General features: G+C 39.6%; 1 protein-coding gene across 20 annotated transcripts in view; it reads right to left on the minus strand.

Moving 5' to 3' along the window:
• Positions 1-22748, minus strand: part of dst (dystonin) — a 617802-nt gene that overhangs the window by 99527 nt on the left and 495527 nt on the right. For all 20 annotated transcript variants that reach the window (XM_087979186.1, XM_087979173.1, XM_087979215.1 and 17 more), the window contains 5 exons: positions 21186-21427; positions 17505-17711; positions 7670-7789; positions 5738-5845; positions 4162-4380 (listed from right to left, as the gene is read on the minus strand). In XM_087979186.1, the coding sequence (XP_087835312.1) occupies positions 4162-4380; positions 5738-5845; positions 7670-7789; positions 17505-17711; positions 21186-21427 (896 nt within the window). The remainder of the gene's footprint in view (positions 1-4161; positions 4381-5737; positions 5846-7669; positions 7790-17504; positions 17712-21185; positions 21428-22748) is intronic.

Below are 22748 nucleotides of genomic sequence, written 5' to 3' on the forward strand. Positions count from 1 at the left end.
GGTTGGTTACTGAAATCCATGCCTTGACCTTGCCACAGTGGTCATATTCATGTTCAACTTCACGTTCACATATGCCTAACATCTCATGGCTGGATCCCTGAAGACCAGGCCACCAGAGATGATCATTAGGATCCGAAAATTGCAGGTCTCTATTGGCTGGTAGCTTAGAGAAGACTTCAGTAACGAGATATGTGATCCACCCGAGAAGCTCTGTGTCAGCTCACAGCCAGCCGTTTGGAGTTCATTCTGATGAGCTTGAAAGAGTCATACCACTGCACCATAAGGTCATGAGAAACAGAAGCAGGAGCAGGCCATATGGAACTGTCAAACCTGCTTTGCCAATAAAATCATATTTAGTGTAACTGTGACCTTAATTCCACTTTCCTGCCCATGCTCACGCCACCACCCCCAACCCTTTTTAATCAAAAATCTTGAATCCCTTTTTAATCAAAAATCAGTCTGGCTCAATTATCCAGGTGTGGCTTTCTGGGAAAGGGAATTCCAGATATCAGTGACTCTGAAATTTCTTCTAATCTAATCCTAATAGGAGAATCTTACTTTTTAAAACTTTGACTTCTGGTCCTAGCTTCCTCTACAGTGGGACATATCCTTTCAGCATCCACGCTGTCAAGTCTAAACATGGCTCCCTCTTGTACCTAACGCTTTGAACACTCAATGGTATTCATTTTGAGGGATCTCACCAATCAGTGCCAAGTTTAATAAAAGTAGATCTTTTTCCCAGACTGGGGGCGTGAATCCAAAATTAGAGGGCATAGTTTTAAGGTGAGACGGGAAAAATTTAAAAGGGACCGACGAGAAACGTTTTCACATAGAGGATGGTGTGTGTGTGTTGAGCTGCTACGGGGAATGGTGGAGGCTGATTCAATGACAACATTTAAAAGTATCTGGATGGGAATATGAATAGGAATGGTTTAGAGGGATATGGGCCGGATGCTGGCAAATGGAACTAGTTTTATTTCAAATATCTGTTTGGCACGTATGAGTTGGACCAAAGGATCTGTTTCCTTACTGTACATCTCTATGACTCTATGAGACGTGCTGAACTGTGATAGTGCGGCTAGATTTAAGCTACTCTGACAGCTAGTTTAGCACATTTGCTAAAGTCAGACCTTATTTGTTTTGTAACCAATCCAACATGTAAGAATTGTTTTAAACATATCATAAACAAATCATGATCAAAACACTGAAAAGCTCCTGGAAATTTTGTGACATTGACAAGTAGTGTTACAGAAGTGTACAATTAAACATCTGCATGGTCAAATATTTCCTTTTAAGGGTGTTGAAACATCAGCAGTTATTGTCATTAAACAGTCAGCATTTCAAAAAAAGCGAAAATCCTTCATGCTGCTGATTACAAATGATAATTGCAGGTAATTTGTCATTCTGCATAACTTGTGATAATTCAGACACTTGGCGAGTAGCCAAATGGTTCAACTGGATTCCAAGAATATCAATCATTCATCTTGATCTCACTTCCTTAAATTCTATTATTATTTTCCCTAACTTGGTTTCTTCTGAATGTACAGCTTCATGGTGAGGATAGAAGGGGGGGGGCAGTTCACAGTCCAGCCTCCCACTCAGAATCATCACTGCAGTAATGAACCTCTGGCATCAAGCCTCTCTAACCAGAACTTGGGAATTGGCTGAATTCATCCTTCCAATCAAGACTGCAACCTTTTCATAACTTAATTTAATGACCAGTCTTCACATGAGTTATGATAGGAGGTGTTCAAGGGCTTTTTCATGTTGTAAGGACGACATGTATTTTATTCGAAAATATAAACTGGAAAATAATAAAAGTTTGGACTGCTCGATTGCAGAGAATGAGCCAGTTTTTACAGAGATATATGTATATCTGATATGTATAATGGAAAATGGAACTGTGGGGTCATTCACAAGAATATAACTTTTCTGAAAGCTGAAACTTGATATCTTTGAGACTCGCTGGCACTCGTGTGGTTGAGGGGAAACAAAGTAACTGTCCAGCAACAGGGTTTTGATTGATTGTAAGTGATGGTTTGTCACTGAACTGAGTGGAGTGAGTTCAGATAGGACACAAACCTCCAAAAAGCTTGAAAGCAAGCTGATCATTCCTTTTAACTGAAAACAAAACAACGCAACAATTTTGCAAAGAGTATTTTCTAAGTCAAGATCTAGGTCTGATAGACCAGTTACCGAATTGAGGGGGAGAGGGAGGGGCGAATGGCAGTCAACAACGTGATATACTTGCAAAAGCCGAAAAGAATTCGAAGAAAGTCACCTCATTTCCACATTTTGTTTGAATTTGGATCAACACATTTTATGCTTTTTTTTGTATGTATTTCCCACTAACAATAATCCTAAAAAGACTGCATCATTTGTCTGTACATCCTACATGTAAATGAATGTGTGTGCGTTTCAAGTTAAAGGAGGCATAGCTTAAACTTGCATTAGTAATTAATAAATTGTTTATGCCACATTAGTTTATCCTTTATTGGTTAAGTTTATTGCATTTTGTTTTTATGGATTGATTAAATCTGGTTGAGTTTCTTCCATTTCACATAGGGGTCATGTTCTAGCATTAACTGTATTAGAGATTAAATTGGGCATGTTAACACTTGTGATGGCTAATGGAATAAGGGCTTAATTTCAAGTTCACTATTTCCATAAGGGTTGTGATAATATATGATTTGGAGGTGCCGGTGTTGGACTGGGGTGTACAAAGTTAAAAATCACACAACACCAGGTTATAATCCAACAGGTTTATTGGAAGCACTAGCTTTCGGAGCGCCTTACAGAACAACTACATGATGAAGGAGCGTCGCTCCGAAAGCTAGTGCTTCCAAATAAACCTGCTGGACTATAACCTGGTGTTGTATGATTTTTAAAGTGAGAATACAAATAACTCTTGTTGGGGGTTAGAAGTATAATGACATTCATACAGCCAAGTAAAGTCATTAGGTGCAATCGGGAATAACAAACTTGATCAATTTCTCTTCTGCTTCATCCAAAAACAGCATCGGAACACCATTCCAGTTGCCACTAGCAAACAGCAAACTGGGAATAGGATTTGGGACCGCCCTGGTCTGTACAGCTCATTATCACATGGTGCACAGCAAAGCTCGTCATGCAATAACAAACATTATACAACACAGTAGTAGCCCAATAGGTCTATAATGCTCTTCGAAAGAGGTACACAACACTCCAACTTCTCCATGGCCCTCCAAATCTTTTGCCTTCAAGTTTACATCTTATTAACTTTAAAACTTTTACTGCACCTGTTTCCACTATCCATTTGGAAATAAAATCCAGATCACATTTCTGTCTGTTAAAAAAAATCAATAAACCCTGTCCAATTCTTTTCTCAATTATCATAAATCTGTATTGTCTGACAGAATAAATCGGTTCTTCCAATTTACTCGAGCAAGAGCGTTTTGCAATTGTATGCACGGTAATTAAATCTCATCTTGACCTTCTATGGTCTGAGGGGGAAAAAAGAATCTCAACCTCTCTACTTTAATTGAAACAATTTTGCTGACTATGCAACATCAATGATAGCTACATAACTTTATTATATGAAAATTATTTAACATTAACATTTAAAATACAACCCTACCATTTGATTCCCTTACTAGCATGCAACTATAATAAAATTATCCTTAATTCAGGTGAAAATTTTCACTCTTAAATTTAGCAATAACAGTTTTATTTCTTCTGAATATTACCAGTGGTATTGTTCATATACATGGTAGAATTCACTTGTCTAATATATATGCTGTGAATGAGAAAAACGCAATGTGCATCTGTATCGTGTTCTTCACAATAGTAAGGTAGCACAAAGTACTCCACAACAAATGATTAAGGAAGCGGATTAAGTGAAAGATGTTGTCTTCATAATGACAGAAAGAGAGAGAGAGAGAGAGAGAGAGAGAGAGAGTGGGTACACAGACAAAGAGAGCAAGAAAGACAGAATATGAGTGACAGGGTGGAGATGTTTAGAGACTGAACTCCACAACAGCAAGACTTCTCGGTCATAGTAGCTTCCAACTTATGTGTTGTTTTATGTCAATGAAAATGGCTAATGAATCAACACAAGCTAAAGGAAGTTCAACCAAGGACAGTAGTCTGCAGAGAGTGCACATAATGCATCTATTCCCTTACCCGAAGCTCTTCCTGTTGTTGCTTTAACATCTCAAATTCGATGGCTGGTGTGGGTAACTGTGTAATTAACACCTGGGTCTCTTCAAGCCATGGCCAGAGCTCTTCGTAGGTCTCACAAAACTGACTGACCAAAGACTGAGCCCGTTCCAGCTGCAGGTATCTCTCTGCATTCATCTGGCTGATCACCTCATATTGTTTTTGAAGCATGTCCAGTTTGTTCTACAATACAAACAAAGCTCTTCAGTTAACTGAACTTACTATTACTAAATGAACAGTGTATCCACAATAAAAGCTTGCATTTATTTGGTGTCTTTAACAGAGTACATCATTTCAAGGTGCTTCACATGGGCAATATGAAACAAAATTTGACATGGGACTACATCAGGCCAATACTTTGACAGGGTAGCCAAACATTTAGGTTTTAAGGAGCATCAAAAATAATAGAAATGGAGTTGCTTTGGGAGGGAATTCCAAGACGTGGAGGCTTTGGAGTCAAGGATGATAATTTTTGTGGAAACTCAGTGAAACTATCTCAGCGAAGAAATTTTTATCATTCTCGGGTGCAGGAGTAGAAAACAAGAATTCCAAGGGAGGTGAACAGGGCAGTACAAGGTGAGATGTCCAAAGGAGGCAGAGGACTAGAGGATGAGGCCAATGTATGGTTTGGTAATTACAGTCACACCACTATTCTGATTGCCTTGATGAGGCTGGTAGTGGAAAAGGTGGCCAGAGGACACATTTTTATTTAGTCATTGATCCTCAGCCAGTTTGCCATTAAAGCCACAATGCTAATGTAACTGTAGACAATAAACTGTAAGGGTCTTATCCAAATGTGAACAAACACTCTGTGTGGAGAGATACAGATAGGTAGATGCCAGCTGATTCACTGGCAAGTGTACACAGGATTGGCAGCAAGAGGGTGAAATTGTTAGAGTTAGGCCAAATGGGCAGCTCGATGAGATAGCAGGTTGAGACACTTTGTGTTGGTGATTATAATGAGTCAACACCAAGTGATTTGATGAATAGTTGAGAGTGAAACAGAGGGAGAGGGAGGCTCTAAGTTTACCTTAATGGGAATCAAGGCTGGGACAGTGACAGGAGAACATTCCAACAAGTTTTGATGGATTGGGATAAGGATTTAGCAAGGAAGGCTACATAAAAACAAAGACAAGAAGTGAGAGGAGGGGTTGATGACAGATCAAGAAAAGAGGTAAGTAGGGGAGAAAAAAAAGAAAAGGAAGTGACCAGCTCAAGGTTCGAAGCAGTAGCTAAATTGTACAGGCAACTGTGGAAAACTCAAATTATATATAGTTCTGGTTAGGCAGCAATACTCAGAATACATACTTCATGATAGCAAATGGGTATGAGAGGGGGGCAACAGGAGGTGGTCAGAAGTTGAAATCAGACATCTTGTACTGGGATAACGTTGGTCTTGTCAGGTTGCAGCAGCATATAGCAACTAATTCACTTTCACATTTCGCTGCTCAAATCAAAACATTTGCTCTTGTTCTGATGGACCTTACACATGCTCAAACATAAAGTAATTAATACTGAATTCCTTTGTTTGCTCTTATACCTTCAGGGATGCTTTCTCTTCTTCAGTGCAGGAACTCATAATTTGATCTGCATTTGCAACAAGTTCATCAATTGTATCTTTGTGCCGCAAAATATCCATTGAAAATGCCTTAAAACATAAGGAATAACATCAGCATTTATTTCTAAACGATCCTTTTTTTATTCCAGACACAGCACAATGCTAAGAAAAATCATTTTAAGCTGTCTACACAATCTACATTAAATGACAATATGAAAGTAATACAAAGAACAGGTACTAGACCAGTCATTGTGGGATATCTGGAGTCCTGATCAATGTAAAGTTCAATTTCCTTTGAGATTTAAGTGAAAGATTCAAATTGAAATAAGAGCATGGCATATTGAGAAAAGAGCCTCTTGTTCACCATTCCTCATCCTAATCATATGAAACAACATTCATTGTTCATTGATCACAGCATTTACAACAATCCTAGACAAGAAGGCTAGGTGGGGTTAGGAAGAGGTGTGGCACAATTTGAAAATTATATTCCTGTGGTGACACTGGATACTGCTACCTTTGGGACAGTTTGCAATTTTCAAAAGATCCTAGTAGGGAAGAGGAAATGAAAAAGCTGCTCACCATCAATTAACAGCCTTTAAACTCCTTAAGGAGTTTGCTAATTGGGCTAGCTGGAACAGAACGTGATTTTCAATCGTGATGTTAGGAGCCAGAATCTATCAGGGTGTCACGTTCCTGATCCTGTGGTGAAAATCTTCCCCAAGGTGAGCGGGACCCCAACGATTGCGAGATTTCAAAACTATTGGTCCAAAGTTACTTGCTCTTCCCAAACTTGTTACACTCACCACATCACAATATCTCAAAACTGCTCCTTTCTGAATGAAACTTAACTAATTGGGGTGGCATGGTGGTCCAGTGGTTAGCACTGCTACCTCACAGTGCCAGGTACCCAGGTTCAATTCCAGCTTTGGACGAGTGCCTATGTGGAGTTTGCATGTTCTCTTATTGTCTGTGTGAGTTTCCTCTGGATCCTCCGGTTTCTTCCCACATTCCAAAGATGTACAGGTTAGGAGGATTGGCCATGCTAAATTGCCCTGTAGCTTGCAGGCAAGGTGAGTTAACTATGATAAATGGGGGGCTATGGGGAAAAGGTGGATGCTCTTCAGAAGGTTGGTGCAGAGCTGATGAACTGAATGGACTCTATTTACACTGTAGTGATTCTGTGGTATTTGAAAGCATCATGACTAACTGCTTCCTTGTATCTTTTTATCACAGGTTGACAAATAACTCAATTAAATTTTATTTTTCCAGATTAGTTTTTCAGTTATCCCCTTCAAATTATCTGATTCCTTGGCTAATGTCTAAAGCTAATACATAAAGGTTTAAGCGAATCAGAGGCCAACAATCATGGGCTGTCTGCAATGGACAGATACTGAGCAAGTGAAACATCCTTTCCATTGGTTTATGTTTTGCTTGAACAAACTTTTTGGTGGGTTGTTCAATGCGATTTGCCCAGGTAACATTCAGAACTACAGAACACAGACCCATTATGGAATAGATGGTTTAGGACTCCAATGGATAAAACAATAAAAGCACATGAAGGGGTCACTGAGATGAGGGCATACCTCCGCCTTGCTCTGTGTCACTGGGCAATTGCCGGAGATCTTCACTATCCTTACACAGGGACTGAGTTCTCTGCAGCACCAATACACAGGTGGCACAGGACAAGATGTACCAAGACCCAATCTCGCACATTACTCGTTTAAAACAAGAAGACAACATGGAGCTATCAAATATCAAAAGCAAAAGGCTGAAATATTCTCATTCAAAATAAAAACAGGGTAATGCAGAGAGTGTGCACTATATCCTTCCATAAAATTTGAAGAGACCTGCAGTTAAACTGAATACATAGACATCTGTACAAGGAATCTATAGTTTTTCAGTACATCGCATTACCTTTTGAACTTGTAACTCAGCAGAGGTCTGATCTTGTTCAAGCCTTATGTCACCAAGTGATTTGAGCTTCTTCTCTGTTTCTGTGATCCAGGCAATCTCTGCATCTGCTGCTTGTTCAAACTGGTGAGGAGGAGGAAGGAGAATAGTCAGTTAAACAGTAAAGTCACCTTGAAGTGAAACATTAGTTTCTGCTTCTAGCTTACAGCCTCCCTCAACAGTGAGCATTCCCAAGTCATTCGTTTCCTGTGACTGGAGAATTTGGGGGAGGTGGGAGTATAGTAGGTGAGGACTATTGCCACATTCATGTAATGACTGGCAGAAAAGTAGTCATGTGTACTGTCCAATCTTTCAATTTTTAAAATTCTGATCACTTTAAACCCCTACCACCACTCTACTTGTGATCACCATGGACCCGGAATCAGGGCAATTCTCATATATATGTATGCCCATGAGATTTCTTGGACTGGTTTTCATTACCTGAGGCATTGAGAAAATTTGTTTCTACATTAATTTCCCTAAGCAGCCTGGTCTTTCTCCTCTGGTTTCTGCCTCTGCCAAGAAATGAAGTGGCTGTGCCATTATGCAGCCATCATAGTGTGAGGCAAGCTCCCTTGGTCACACCACACACACACACCACTGCTCAGACCACTAGTTAACTGACAACATTACACAATGTAACATGTTACAGGCTTTAAAAAGACCCCTTTCAATTTTTAAGCAATCATTGTTAACCAGCACAAAAACCCGCCTAGGCTATTCTTAAGAATCTCTGCTGCTGATTATCAAGAAGGATTGCCTTTCCAATGCTGACTCTCTACCCAACTGTCCCGACATGCCTTGAACCTTGATGAAAGGATTAATTGTCTGAAACAATGTCATTTATCTCCTGATTCTCCAGTCAGGATGCTGCCTGACCTGCTGAATCTTTCCACTTCTTATAGATTTCCATAATCCTGCAGAATTTTGCTTTAACCTCAAAGTATCTTTGCACCTTATAACTCTGAAGTCCTACCTAAGGTACCTCTTTCGAGGCTCAGTAGTCCCAGTTAGTCTCTAACAATGGGAGTCAGTACTAATGTTCTGGTTGACTCCAGCTTTATCATCTAGCATACTGCTTTCTCTGTACTCTGTGCAGAGGAGTCCATCTAGAGCACTGTGCAGTCTCAGTATGACATCTGGAAATATGAACTGAACCAATTCGGCAGCAAACAAGAATACAGTTTCATCAGCCTTCTGAGAAATGATTCTTTAACTTTCAGTGATCTGTTTGTGGTTCAGTTTTCAACAAGACTCAAGGAACTCCGATTCATTGTAATTAACAATATGGGTAAGACCATCATAAAAAGGGAATGTTACGTTTATTGCTAGTAGTCCCAACATACTGATGGTTACGGGGAACTATGTCCTACCTAAACACAGTTAAAAATCACACAACACCAGGTTATAGTCCAAAAGGTTTAATTGGAAGTACACTAGCTTTCGGAGCGACGCGCCTTCATCAGGTGATAGTCTATTGGACTATAACCTGGTGTTGTGTGATTTTTAACTTTGTACACCCCAGTCCAACACCGGCATCTCCAAATCATGACTACCTAAACACAATTAACTTGTTGCATATCAGCTGTCAAACTGAAATAATGAAACTTATACTAATAATATAAATATATGGGCTCATTATTCACCTCTGACCTCATCATATACCTTAGCAATTCAACACTTCAGAAAGAAAAGAAAGACTTGTATTCATAATCTCAGGATGTCCTAAGGTGCATTAAAACTAAAAAGTTTGCAACGATTACGGACCCATATTCAAAAAGTTCAAAACATGTGACTGGACTCATCAATCGCCCTACATTATAGCAGTGACTACACTTCCATTAGTGCTTCACTGACCGTGAAGCAAGGTCAGAAATCCTTCGATCATGAAAGGTGATCTATAAACAAAAGTTATTTCTTTGGCAATACACAATTCTAGGTTGCATTTTTACAAAGTTTCCTGGTTCTCTACAGCTTAAGACATCTGGCTGTCTGTTCATGGTTTAGTCAAACTAGCAGTAATCACTACATATTTATGTTTATCGTATTGGACCACCGTAAGGTAGTTGCAAATGAAATCACTCTATATTAAGATTTTATTAACTGAATCCATGGAAAACAACTGTGAGCTTCACTCAACTCGAAACTTAATAATGTTGTACGATTTTAAGTAATTCTTGCATAGTTAGTGTTTTTTTAAAGAACATACATCATTAATTTCTAATGCAGCGTGCCAAGAGACGGTGATTTCGCTATAAAGGCTGGCACTTCATGTCACTATAGTGGCTTTGCGATATCTTATGATCCATATTAAGTTGTCCCACCACTCTGCTGTGTGCCTGTGATTTGAGCAGAATCTTTCTCTTAAATGCCATTTCCTGTGCTGTCTGTTTGTGGTCCGTACAATAATTTGATAGTACGAATGCAAGAAGAGCTGGCAGAAAGGGTTAACTGACCACTGGACTGAAATAGTGTGGTCATATTATCTGTACACAGCTCCTTGAAGGAACAGAGATTCAGTATCACAAAGGCATCTAAAAACTTTGCAAATCAAATGGCTTAGACCCATATCCCACCAGCAGTGACAAGGAAAGAGGTGCTCCAGGTGCAATGCATTAGAACATCAGGCAACTTTGATCCATGCTGTATTGAACTCAGTATCACACTGAGCACAGCTAATGAATTACACATGACCCAGGGACCTACACAGACAAAATCTGGTGCACGTAGCACTCAGAAAACCTCCAAAGCTTCTGTACTGATAGGATTTCAAAATACATGAAGATACACCCAAGTCAAAACTTTTCAAATTTAAGTAAGTGAAAGTGATAAATGATATCCAGGGCTCTTTAACATACAAAATGTCAACCTTTCCAAAAATGTTGTGACAATAAATTTAAAAGTTTAACCAGAATGAAAGACTTCGTGATTTGAGGTAAACATAAAATGGTGAAAAACGTAACTAATAGCTCAAGTGCATGTCAGGTTTCAAATTTAAATTTCCAGCATAAATCCAGAACTGGTCAGACTAATTTGTCCTAATGTCTAAGAATAATGCCACAGTTTATTTTGTGTACTGAATCCAGCAAGATTTGCTCACCTTTCAAGTGGTGAGGCAGATATGTCAGCAGATGGCTCAGAATAGAATATGATTCTTGCCAACGTTGACTGAGTTCTATAAGCCCAACTATAGATCCATGCAACATAAGGAATAAGGAAAACATCTCTTTCTGATTAAGATTTTATTCCATAGCTTAGAAAGCAAGAGGGGGCTATTTGGCCCACCGTGCCTGTTTTGGGTCTTGTGACAGAGCAGTCATGCTCAATTTCTCAAGATTGTGTTTATTTGTAATCCTGCAGGTCCCTCATCCTCAAGTATTTATCCAACTCCATTTCACAAATTTTCATGGAATCAACTTCAGTCACCTTCTCGGGTAGAACATTCCAGATCCTATCAACTCCCAGTGGAATAGGTTTCTCATCTCTCTTTTCAATTTTTTGCCTACTTCTTTAAATTCATGACCTTGGTTATTAATCTGTTGACAATTCCATACCTTTTTTTCAGTTATTCATTGGACGAGAGCTGGCTAGGCAACATTTATTGCTCCTCCCTTATTGCTCAGTGGGCAACTAAGAGTCAACTACATTGCTGTGGATCTGAAATCACATGTAGGCCAGACCAGGAAAGGATGGCAGTTTCCTTTGCTAAAGGACATTAGTGAACCAGATGGGTTTTTTTGATGATCAACAATCATGGTTATCATTCGACTCTTAATTTCAGATTTTTGTTTTGAATTGAAAATTCGAGGCAGGATTCAAACCTAGTTCTTTGGAAATTATGCGGGTTGCTGGATTAACAGTCCAGTGATAATACCTCAAGACCATCGCCTCCCCTCATACTGTTTTTTTTCATCAATGGTACAATAACGAAACCCAACTGCTGAACTGTTGCACACTCTATAGATATCAATCAAATTCAAAATCTTAACTTTGATGAAATTAAAACAAAACGGAGCACCTTGTATTAAAAAACAGCCCAACACATTCTTTACCTTCTACCTCTTCACCTCCCCATTTTTAAATGAATGACTCCCGCTTGATGAAATAAAAACAGTAAATGCTGAAAATACTCAGTATGCCAGGTAGTGTCTATGGACAGAGAAACAGTTAACAATTCAGCTTGATGACCTTTCATCAGAAATTTATTTTCGGTCCCAGATTTCCAGCATACACAATATTCTGTTTGTATAATAGTTCATAGTGAACTGTTTTACCATATGTTGGACTAACAGATGGGCATGGATTCAATCTGATCAACATGATAGAGCTCTCAACAGAAAATGTTTGTCAAATACTATTTCAAGAGAATGCCCTCTTAAACGTTGAGCAACGCTATCCCCAACCCCAATCATTATAATTGAGAAAACAACAACATGTAGCTCCAACACAAATTTTTACTTTGCACATGGAACCGACCAACACCCACAATGCTCACTATTCTGCAAGCATGAGGAAAGGTTATTTCAGTGAAGAGCATTCTGAAGTTACTTTGTGGTTCCATTAATCCTCAGAATTCAGGAAATCAAAAGTTACGTTCTGAAGAGAAGTCACACTGGACTCTGTTTCTCTCTTCACAGATGCTGCCATATCTGCTGAGTTTCTCTACCATATTGCTTGTTTCAGAATTCCAGCATACTCAGTATTTTGCTTTTATTCGGATGACCTGTTCGCCTTGGTTTGTGCTTAAGCCATGGAGAGAAACTTGAACCTGGAACTTTATATTTCCAAGGTAAGTGTCACCTGCTGACCCTACACATTGGGTGCACATCAGGGCGCCTTCCTAGAATAAAGATCATTCAAACATCATGTCGTCTCAACTGGTGTGTCATCACGATTCGAATAAAAACAGTAAATGCCTTCAATCTCCACCTATTCCGTCTCTTCTCCTGTCTAACTCCTCCATCATTGCCTCCATCCATTACTATGGAACTTTCTCTTCACCCAAGCAATATTTTGGTGTAGATTCTCTATAACAGACAGCCTGCCTTTACCATATGGCCTACAAAGCAACTTTGTTGGCATTCCCTTTGATGTGTACAGGCAGCTTGAAGAAACAGGTAAAAACATAGGACGTAACTGATCCTACATGACAATCATGCAGACCAAGTGGATACACAAAATTTATGAACTTCCTGCCTTGATCAGCACAGACACTGACAGGTTATGAATCAAAATCCCTGCATGCAAAAAAAGCTGTCCAATTCTAACCCCTCAAGTCTAACCTTGGATTTAGTCAGTTTGCAGCAATTTTTGTCTGTTTATCAAATTTGCTTTGATATTGGGATGATAGGAAATAAATATCCCATTGAAGAAGTGAATAGTCAATTTGAAATAAGACAACAAGTGGAACTTTCCCCATCCCCACTGTTTATCAATGTAGGCCAGAAGGAGAATTCCAGCCTTAGTGTGTTATCAACAGTATACTTACCTCAAAGCAAAGCACATCAAAGCAATAGCTCATATTACAAGAAATCTGGCATTTTGACAACTGTGTAAAACATCACCATCAAACAAAACTGGAAACGCTAAGTTGAAATGAAAACTGATTTTCTGAAGTGCCTTGTTTAACAAAGTCCATGTAGCATACAACATCTGAAAGTGTGAAATCTCAGGTGCAGGCTATGAAATATAACTAGGATGCAGTGTTCAAATACAGAATATAATTTAGGTATTTCTCACTTTCGCTTTCTTAGAAAAATACAACTTTATTCCTGTTTATATGTATTTCAGTCGATGATCAAGGATGAAGTTAGATGGGACAAATAACTTTTTCAGGTTTCATGCTTTATGTTAGAGCCCAGAAACAGACATTTTGTTGAATGTCAGACTCAGGAACTGGAACTGTACTGGGAGCTGGTGAACCTTTTTTCTAAAGTTGAGTTTTTCCCTTCAATTAACTAAACATTATTCATTAACAGAAGGCAAGTTTTATTGCAACCCTGAATCAGGGATATACACGCTCTACAATAAACTACAGCTAGCTATTTAGTGGTTAGTTTAATCTGGTTTTTTAAAGCTTGTCAGTTGTTTTTCATGAAGCATAAATATATACTTTCCCTCAGTGCTGCCTGTACAGAGAGTAAAGTAGGAGTTTGAGTTACAGGCAGTTCTGCAAAGGAATTGGGTGGTGGTGGTGGAGGAAAGGGTAGGGTGGAGAGGGTAGGGTGGGATGGTGGGTGGAGTTTCTTTCTTCTGTTACTGTTTTTAGTCTCCTGTAACTGGATCTTACTTCAGTACAAAGGAAGAAGCTGCTGGTGAGTATTGATAAATGTTCTGCTATTCTAATTGCAATAAATATTTTTCAAGTTACCGGATGGTAAGTAAACTTGGTCAACTGGAGTTTACATCCTTCAACATGTATGAAGTCATTACACATCATATGACCCACATGAGATCACATTGCAGGAAATGTCACCAATTGTAAAAGCTTGGCTTTCAGATTTGGAACTTGAGCAGTGGCCTGACTCACTGTCATGTATCCATGATGTAGAGGACTATGTGGATGGCATGTCTTAGGAAGTAGTCATGACCCTTCCTAAGGTTAGAAACATTTAGATTTTATTATCATTTGTACTCAAGTACTGAAGGACAGTAGTACAATGAGAAGTATATAATGTCACCACACATGGCGCCATCTTCGGTACAAAGGTACCTACGTACAACAAAACTTAGGTACAAAGTAATAAAAGAAACAAAGTTTAAAAAGTTAAGCATTATCTTCACAGAATAAGTAGAAAAATAAAGAAATAAGGTCATAGTTAATATTAAAGGTAGCAAGAGAATGGTTGATTTCCAGGCAGTCTAAGACAAGCAGACAGGCAATGCAGGTGTCACCTGAATCTATCTTGCTTGCCAATTGGTATTCAATTTTGTATAATGGTGATGTTTCTTAGGGAGAGTTCATCCATAACCAGGTTTGTGGCACTACAGGAAACTCAGCCATACAGGGAGAGGGAGGCTAAGAAGAATGAGAAGTGCAACAGTGCTGGGGGATTAGACAGGTGTTTCTGCAGCCATTGATTTGATTTTGGGATGGAATGTGGCCTCATGGTGCCTGGGTAAAGGATGTTATGAAGCAACTATGCAACATTTTTCTGAAGAAATGAAATCAGCCAGAGGTCATGGCCCATTTTGGTAACAGTGACTTATGGCGGAATCAGGATAGGATTTTGGAAGCAGTTTTCAGGGATCCAGATAGAACACTGAAATGCAGAACCTCTAAAGTGGTAGTGTCAGAATTACTCAGAATCTCACATGCTAGTGAGCATTGAAATAAGAGAATTGAGTAATTAAACATGGCTGGAAAGCTGGTGTAAGAGTTAAGGCATCAGATTTGAGAGATATTGGGACTGATTCTGAGGAAAGTGGCACCTTTAGAAGCTGGTTTATCTTTGTGTCCTCTGATTACTGACCACGTAGTCACACGAAAACGATCTCTCCTCATTTACTCCACCAAAACCATTCATGATTTTGAGCACTTTCATAGAACATTCATAGAATCCCTACATTGTGGAAACAGGCCCTTCAGCCCAACAAGTCCACACCAACCCTCCGAAGACTAACCCTCTCAGACACATTCCCCCACCCCAGATCCATTCCCCTCCCCCATATTTACCCCTGACTAATGCATCTAACCTACACTATGGGCAATTTAGCACGGCCAATTCACCTAACCTGCACATCTTTGGACTGTGGGAGGAAACCAGAGTACCTGAAGTAAACCCACCCAGGCAACGTGAGAACGTGCAAACTCCACACAGACAGTTGCCCAAGGCTGAAATCGAACCTGGGTCCCTGGCGCTGTGAGGCAGCAGTGCTAACCACTGAGCCATCGTGCCACCCCACAGGAAATTCATCAAATCTTTCCTGCTCTAAAGCGGATCAACTCCATGTTTCTCTAGTGCCATCACATAACTGCAAAATCTCATTTCCTGGTACTATTCCAATAAATCTGAACTATCTCCAAAGCCTTGATGTCCTTCCAAAAGCAAATTCTCACATAGAGTCCAAAAACAAAACAATTTGTTCTTCAATTCATATTAGTATTAACAACTGGATGCCAATTATCCCTTTTAAACATCCCATTTCTTTAGAAACAGAAAAGCACACCAGTTTTGAAATGCTGGAAATAACCTCGAAATGCTGAGGCAGTTACCTGCACCCTGAAAGGTTGCTGTGGAGGTTTTAACATGGAAGTGTTGTTACACAAGGCCAGAGGTTAACTTTGCCCTAAGCAAAGTTCAGCTCTCAGAAAATAATAAGTGTCTGTTTATCATTAAAGTGACAATTAAAGTTAGGGAAAACATAATTGTGAGAATGCAGAGTAAAGTTGTCTACAGTTGGATTAATGCCTTGGGTAAAACTGTTCAACTCAGCATTTTGCTTTGAGTTTTGTCTTCCAGTAGTTGTAGAGTTCTTTTTGTGCTTTTTTCTCTTCAAGGTTTTTTTCGGGGTAGAGAGCCGCACAGTGGTAACATCACTGGTCTAGTGATCAGAAACCCAGGCTAATATTCCGGGATCACAGATTCTGATTAAGTGTATCCCCAGGGCATTATGGGAAATTAGGGAAGAAATTGCAGGGCCCCTAGCAGAGGTATTTGTCTCATCTACAGCCATGGGTGAGGTACTGGAGAACTGGAAGGTGTCTAACATTGTGCTTTTATTTAGGAGAAACTGTTAAGAGAAGGCTAGGAACTACAGACCGGTGGGTCTGACATCTGTGGTGGGTAAGTTTTTGGAGCGGATTCTAAGGAGAGGATTTACATACATTTGGAGAGGCAAGGACTGATTAGGGATAGTCAGTAAGGCTTTGTGCATGGGAAATAGTATATCACAAACTTGATTGAGCTTTTTGAGGATGTAACCAAAAAACTTGATGAGGGCAGAGCAGTGGACATTGTTTACATGGAATTTAGTAAAGCCTTTGACAAGGTTTCGCATGGTAGACTGGTTAGTAAAGTTAAATCACATGGGATCCAGGGTGGGCTTGCCAACTGTATACAAAACTGGCTTGACAGTAGGAAATACAGAATGCTGATGGTGACTTATTTCTTGAACTGGAAGCCTGTGACCAGCAGTACTCTGCAGGGATTGATGCTGGGTCCACATTTGTCCGTCATTTATATAACCCATCTGGATGAGAATTTTGGAGGCATGGTTAGTAAAATTGATGGTGTGGTCGAAAGGGAAGAAGGTTATGTAAGATTACAAGGAATCTTGATCAACTGGGCCAATAGGCTGAGGTGTGGCAGATTGAGTTTAATTTGATAAATGCGAGGTATTTTACTTTGGTGGTTCATATGTGGAATGCAGATATGGTTACAACATTTAAAAGACATTTGGGCAGGTACATGAACAGAAAGATTTAGAGGGATATGGGCCAAACACAGGCATGTGGGACTAGTTCAATTTTGGAAAATTTGTCAGCATGTTTCCATGTTGTCTAAGGGTAACTGCTTTCAGTGAGTTAAATGTTCCTTATACTGCATAAATTAAGTGTGATGGATTTCTGCTCTGTACAGACCTCAATAGAACAAATGATGGAACAGACAGATGGTTTTAACAATGAACAACTTAGCTCTGCTTCAGCTTTCACATGCCACTTGAAGCAACATCAAGCTGTGCATCTTTAAACGTTTTCCAAAAGCTCCTTTGTCAAGGAGGAATAATGAGATGGCAGCACAATTTGCATAATCAAATGCATCTTCCGTGGTGTAACATAAGACAAAGTGTGACATACCTGCTGAGATCTTTGTATAGCAGCATCTATTTCTTCCACCTTCTGTGCTATGGTGTCGCTCACAAATCTATAACGCTCGTTGTCATCAGATACCAGTTTATCGAGTCCTTCTCTCGCTCTCCATGGGACCAACTCCAATAAAGCACTGCTGACCTCATTAACTGTGTCCAGGCTTACCCTGTGCTCCATCATCTCTTTCCTCAACTCCTGGGTAAGAGAACAAGAGAGATACCTCATCACACACTAGATGGATTTAATGAATTGTTATCCTGCCAATTTGGACATTGTACAGTACGATAAAAGCAACAAACCATCTCACTCTAATGAGTAGACATGTTTTCCTTCCTCTCCCAAGATTGGCCAGACCAGTGAAATCCCCCTATGAAACCCTTTGGGACAATACCTGTACAAACTCTGTCCCTCAGGTTAGTAACACCAAGGTACCAAAACTTCTGCCACGAGACTGGTTGAGAACAATTTTAGTTCAACCCACTAATCAGGAAGCAGTCAAATTTTGATGCAGTGCTGATTCTATACCCTCCCCAGTTTTGATTGTAATGGAATGTAAAATTAGATAGTGGGTGTAAAATGTTCTGAATGATGTAGTAGGTTTCATGGCCCAGGAGTAAGGTTAACACCAGCCTTGACTATGTCAGTCGAGGTTTCTGTACATATACTGTAGGGTAACAATATATAAATCGGATTAAAATTCTGGAAGGAAAATATGATAAGGAATGCAAGAATACTTTTGACTTCGTTTGAGTAAAGGTTATGGAATTTTTTTAAAATGTTGAGACCAATTGTTAAAAACAAATTTTAAAGAGGATACTGATCTTATGCGAAGTAGACAGTATCTTTAATATTATAAACTAAGAAAAACCAAATCACATATCTGTGTGTGGGGTAGAACCTTTGCTTTCAGCAATAGTGCAAATTTGGAGATTTGCAAGTTCGCAGCCTCATCTTATATCTCTCTTCGTGTTTAATTTCAAAGGAATTAAGATATAAAATGAGCTGCTGACTTGTTATTGCTCAAGCCACTGTTTGTCCCATTTTTCATCATTAATGCAGTATAACTCCATTAATTAAAGATTAAACTGATTACTAATCGTAATTCCCAACTTGTAATCAAGCTGCAGACCTGTTCATGGCTTAACCAACTGAAAGATGATTTATTTCAGACAGCCTAATTTCCCTAATTTTGCACCCACTGTCTAATCTTACATTCTATTATCAACATGGGGGAGGGTATAAAATCAGCATTGCATCAAAGTTGGACAGTTTCATGACTGGAGGTAAAATTGTCCTCAGTCAGTCCTGTGACAGACATTTTGGTGCATTGGTGTTTCCTTGATATTTTTCTACTTGACCCCCACAGTGGCCCTCAGCATGTTCCTGAGATGTAGATTACAAGAGAATGAGCAATTCTGCCAAGACAGCACTTTTGAAGAAGAAAATAAGCCACGGGGAGATAATGACTGAAATGTCCTTAATTCAGTAAATAAAATGTAAGCCAAAATAACAGTCAATAAATAGAGTAAAGTAAGTGGTGTTTGTCCTCTTTGAAAAGCAATGAAAGACATCATTTTAAAGATGCCCAATTGTGATGATTTTACAAATTTCTGCTAATCACAAGCTCTGATGATAATATATTTTTTGAAAACACTGATGATATGTTAATCAGAAGTGTATCTCAGTTTCAATGACCCGCAGACAGTGGTCACCTTCTTCAATACAGAGATAAACTCTATCCTTTCAAAAGCATTAAGACTTATTATTGCCTTCCCAGAGCAGCTGCTGGAAACAATGAAAAACACAGGCCTCCATCTTATAGGCGGTCGACTCAGCAACACCCAAGCTGGAAACACAGGGAGCGGTTACTCAAAGGTCAAGTCTCTGCTTGAGTGATTTCCTGACATTGTACGGACACTGTTCATCCAACTATTGAAGTGTGAGATTACACAAAGTATACCAACAAATCAATCCCTCACGTAACAACTGTTCATCCAGTTGGTTCAACCACCATCCCTTTTATTGGCATCGCTGCACAATCTGATATATATCCACAACAAAGCAGCTTAAGGTAGCAATTTACTGAGACATCAAACACACATGATCATGAGCACGCATTCATTAAAACACAGTGATACATACTAAGGGGTACACAAAAACACATACATTAACATACAAACCAGCTGACGTAATGGAACTATCGTATTTGTAAAGAATTGAATCACAATTGTGGCAGAGCTGAAGGAGGCCATTTAGCCCATTATGTCTGCATGGCTTTCTAAATGAGGAATTCTCTAATGCCATTCTCTTGTATCTTACCTCTAACCCTTCCTTTTCAGATAACAATCTCAGTTCCTTTTGAATGCTTGGGTTGAACAGCCTCCACCAAACTCTCAGACAGCAAATTCTTGACTTCAAAAATTTGCCACATGACCAAGTTTTTCCTCATCTTCCTTTGCTTCTTTTGACAGTTACTTTAAATCTGTGCTGTCTCGTCCTCAACCCTTTCATTGGTGGGAACAGCCTTTTCCTATTTAGTCTGTCTGGAACCCCCATAACTGTGAGCAACTAGACTAGATTGCCACTCAGCTTTTGCCTTCTCCAAGGAAAACAGTCTTAACTTCTTTAATATGCCTTCATAACTGAAGTTCCTAATCTCTGGAATCAATCTGGTAAATCTCTTCTGCACTCTCTCTGATACATTACATCTTTCCTAAACTGTGGTGCCCAGAGTGTAGATACAAAACTTGAGCAGAGACCAAACTGGTGACTTCTACAAGTTCAACATCACCTCCTTGCTCCTGTACACCATGGCCCTATTAATAAAGCCTGGGGTCTTGAATGCTTGACAAACCTCTTTCTCGACCTGTTCTGCCTTCAATCCTTCAGTGCCTATGCACATATACTTGGATTGCTCCTGCAGCTCTTTTTAGAAATTTACCTTTTATTTTATATGGTCTCTCCAAGTTAGAACAGAATCCATAGTGTGGAAACAGGCCAAGTTCTTCCTACCAAAACTAATCAAACTTCATCAAGCAGTTGTCTGCCACTCCACTAACTCCTTTTGATGTTCAACATTCTTCTTCTCCTCAGTTTGCAAAGCTTCCAAGTTTTGCATCATCTGCAAATTTTGAAATTGTGTCCTGTACATCAAGGTCATTAATATATATCAGGAAAAGGAAGGGTCCCATCAACCAGCCCTGAGGATATCTACTATAAACCTTCCTCCAGTCTGAAAAACATCCATTAACCAGTATGCTCTTTTTCCTGTCACTCAGTCAATCTGTGTCCATGTTGCTATTGTCCAATTTATTTCATGAGATATATCTTTGCCCACAAATCTATTGTGTGGCACTGTATTAAGTGCCTTTAGGGGGACCATGCATATGACATCAACAGCTTTGCCCCTCAAACTAAATGCAAACACACACTGACATGATGGAAATTCCTATTTGTAGATACTGAACTAATGCATACACACAAGCTACATGTACACAAACACCTGCAACTCAAACACACACATTAACATAATGGAAAGCACTTACTCATGTAGAAGCTGAAATAATGAGGCAAGAGATAAATTCAGATTTTAAAAAAAAATTGCAGATATATCACAGAGTAAGAAATATATACATGTGCACAGAAGTTACAATGGAAATAACCACCTACTTTCTGTCTCTTCTGTGTTTGAGCTAGCTGTTCTCCCGCAAGAACCTCAGAAGCATACGTGGTCAGTTCAGCCTCCACCTTCTCGAGCCAGGTAGTTAATAACTCATGAGCAGACTGAAACTTAGTAGCCAGCTGAAGGGCCTGTTCTAGGGTTTTCAAGACTTTTCCACTGGTAGTAGTAATGTCAGCATAGCGTGCTTTGATGCCATCTAGCCTTTCCTGAATGATTATAACTTCATCCCCTATACAAGGAAAAACAGAAAGTTAAAATGCTCCAAATATAGTGTGGACTAAAGTGCAGTTACAAGCAAGGGGACAAATAATTTCAGATTCTTTGTTTTTTCATTCAATCTCCTAACCCTGAGATTTGCATTTATTAATCACCTTCCACAACCTCTGAATATTTCAAAACAGTTTAAAGCCTAGGACGAAATGAGTGCAGCAGAAATGGTGCCAGGTTGTTGGCCCACTTTGCCACACCAAAGCACCATCCCAACAATGACAGGTCAGGATTGCAACATGCCATCCAAATCTCTGGAAGATATAGACTGTAGGGAAATAGATGGTGACATTTTGTAAAATGTCCAGATTACAGAGGAGGAAGTGCTGGATGTCTTGAAATGGTTAAAAGTAGATAAATCCCCAGGACCTGATCAGGTGTACCCGAGAACTCTGTGGAAGCGAGAGAAGTGATTGCTGGGCCTCTTGCTGAGGTATTTGTATCATCGATAGTCACAGGAGAGGTGCTGGAAGACTGGAGGTTGGCAAACGTGGTGCCACTGTTTAAGAAGGGCGGTAAAGACAAGTCAGGGAACTATAGACCAGTGAGCCTGACCTTGTTGGTGTGCAAGTTGTTGGAGGGAATCCTGAGGTACAGGATGTATATGTATTTGGAAAGGCAAAGACTGATTCAGGATAGTCAACATGGCTTTGTGCATGGGAAATCATGTCTCACAAACTTGATTGAGTTTTTTGAAGAAGTAACAAAGAAGATTGATGAGGCCAGAGCAGTAGATGTGATCTATATGGACTTCAGTAAGGCATTCGACAAGGTTCCCCATGGGAGACTGATTAGCAAGGTTAGATCTCATGGAATACAGGGAGAACTAGCCATTTGGATACAGAACTGGCTCAAAGGTAGAAGACAGAGGGTGGTGGTGGAGGGTTGTTTTTCAGACTGGAAGCCTGTGACCAGTGGAGTGCCACAAGGATTGGTGCTGGGTCCTCTACATTTTGTTATTTACATAAATGATTTGGATATGAGCATAAGAGGTACAGTTAGTAAGTTTGCAGATGACACCAAAATTGGAGGTGTAGTGAACAGCGAAGAGGGTTACCTCAGATTACAACAGGATCTGGACCAGATGGGCCAATGGGCTGAGAAGTGGCAGATGGAGTTTAATTCAGATAAATGCGATGTGCTGCATTTTGGGAGAGCAAATCTTAGCAGGACTTATACACTTAATGGTAAGGTCCTAGGGAGTGTTGCTGAACAAGAGACCTTGGAATGCAGGTGCATAGCTCCTTGAAAGTGGAGTTGCAGGTAGATAGGATAGTGAAGAA

This window comes from Chiloscyllium plagiosum, unplaced genomic scaffold (assembly GCF_037043375.1).
Source record: "Chiloscyllium plagiosum isolate Xiang-an unplaced genomic scaffold, Cpla_swu_hap1 HiC_scaffold_3, whole genome shotgun sequence".
Taxonomy (NCBI): domain Eukaryota; kingdom Metazoa; phylum Chordata; class Chondrichthyes; order Orectolobiformes; family Hemiscylliidae; genus Chiloscyllium; species Chiloscyllium plagiosum.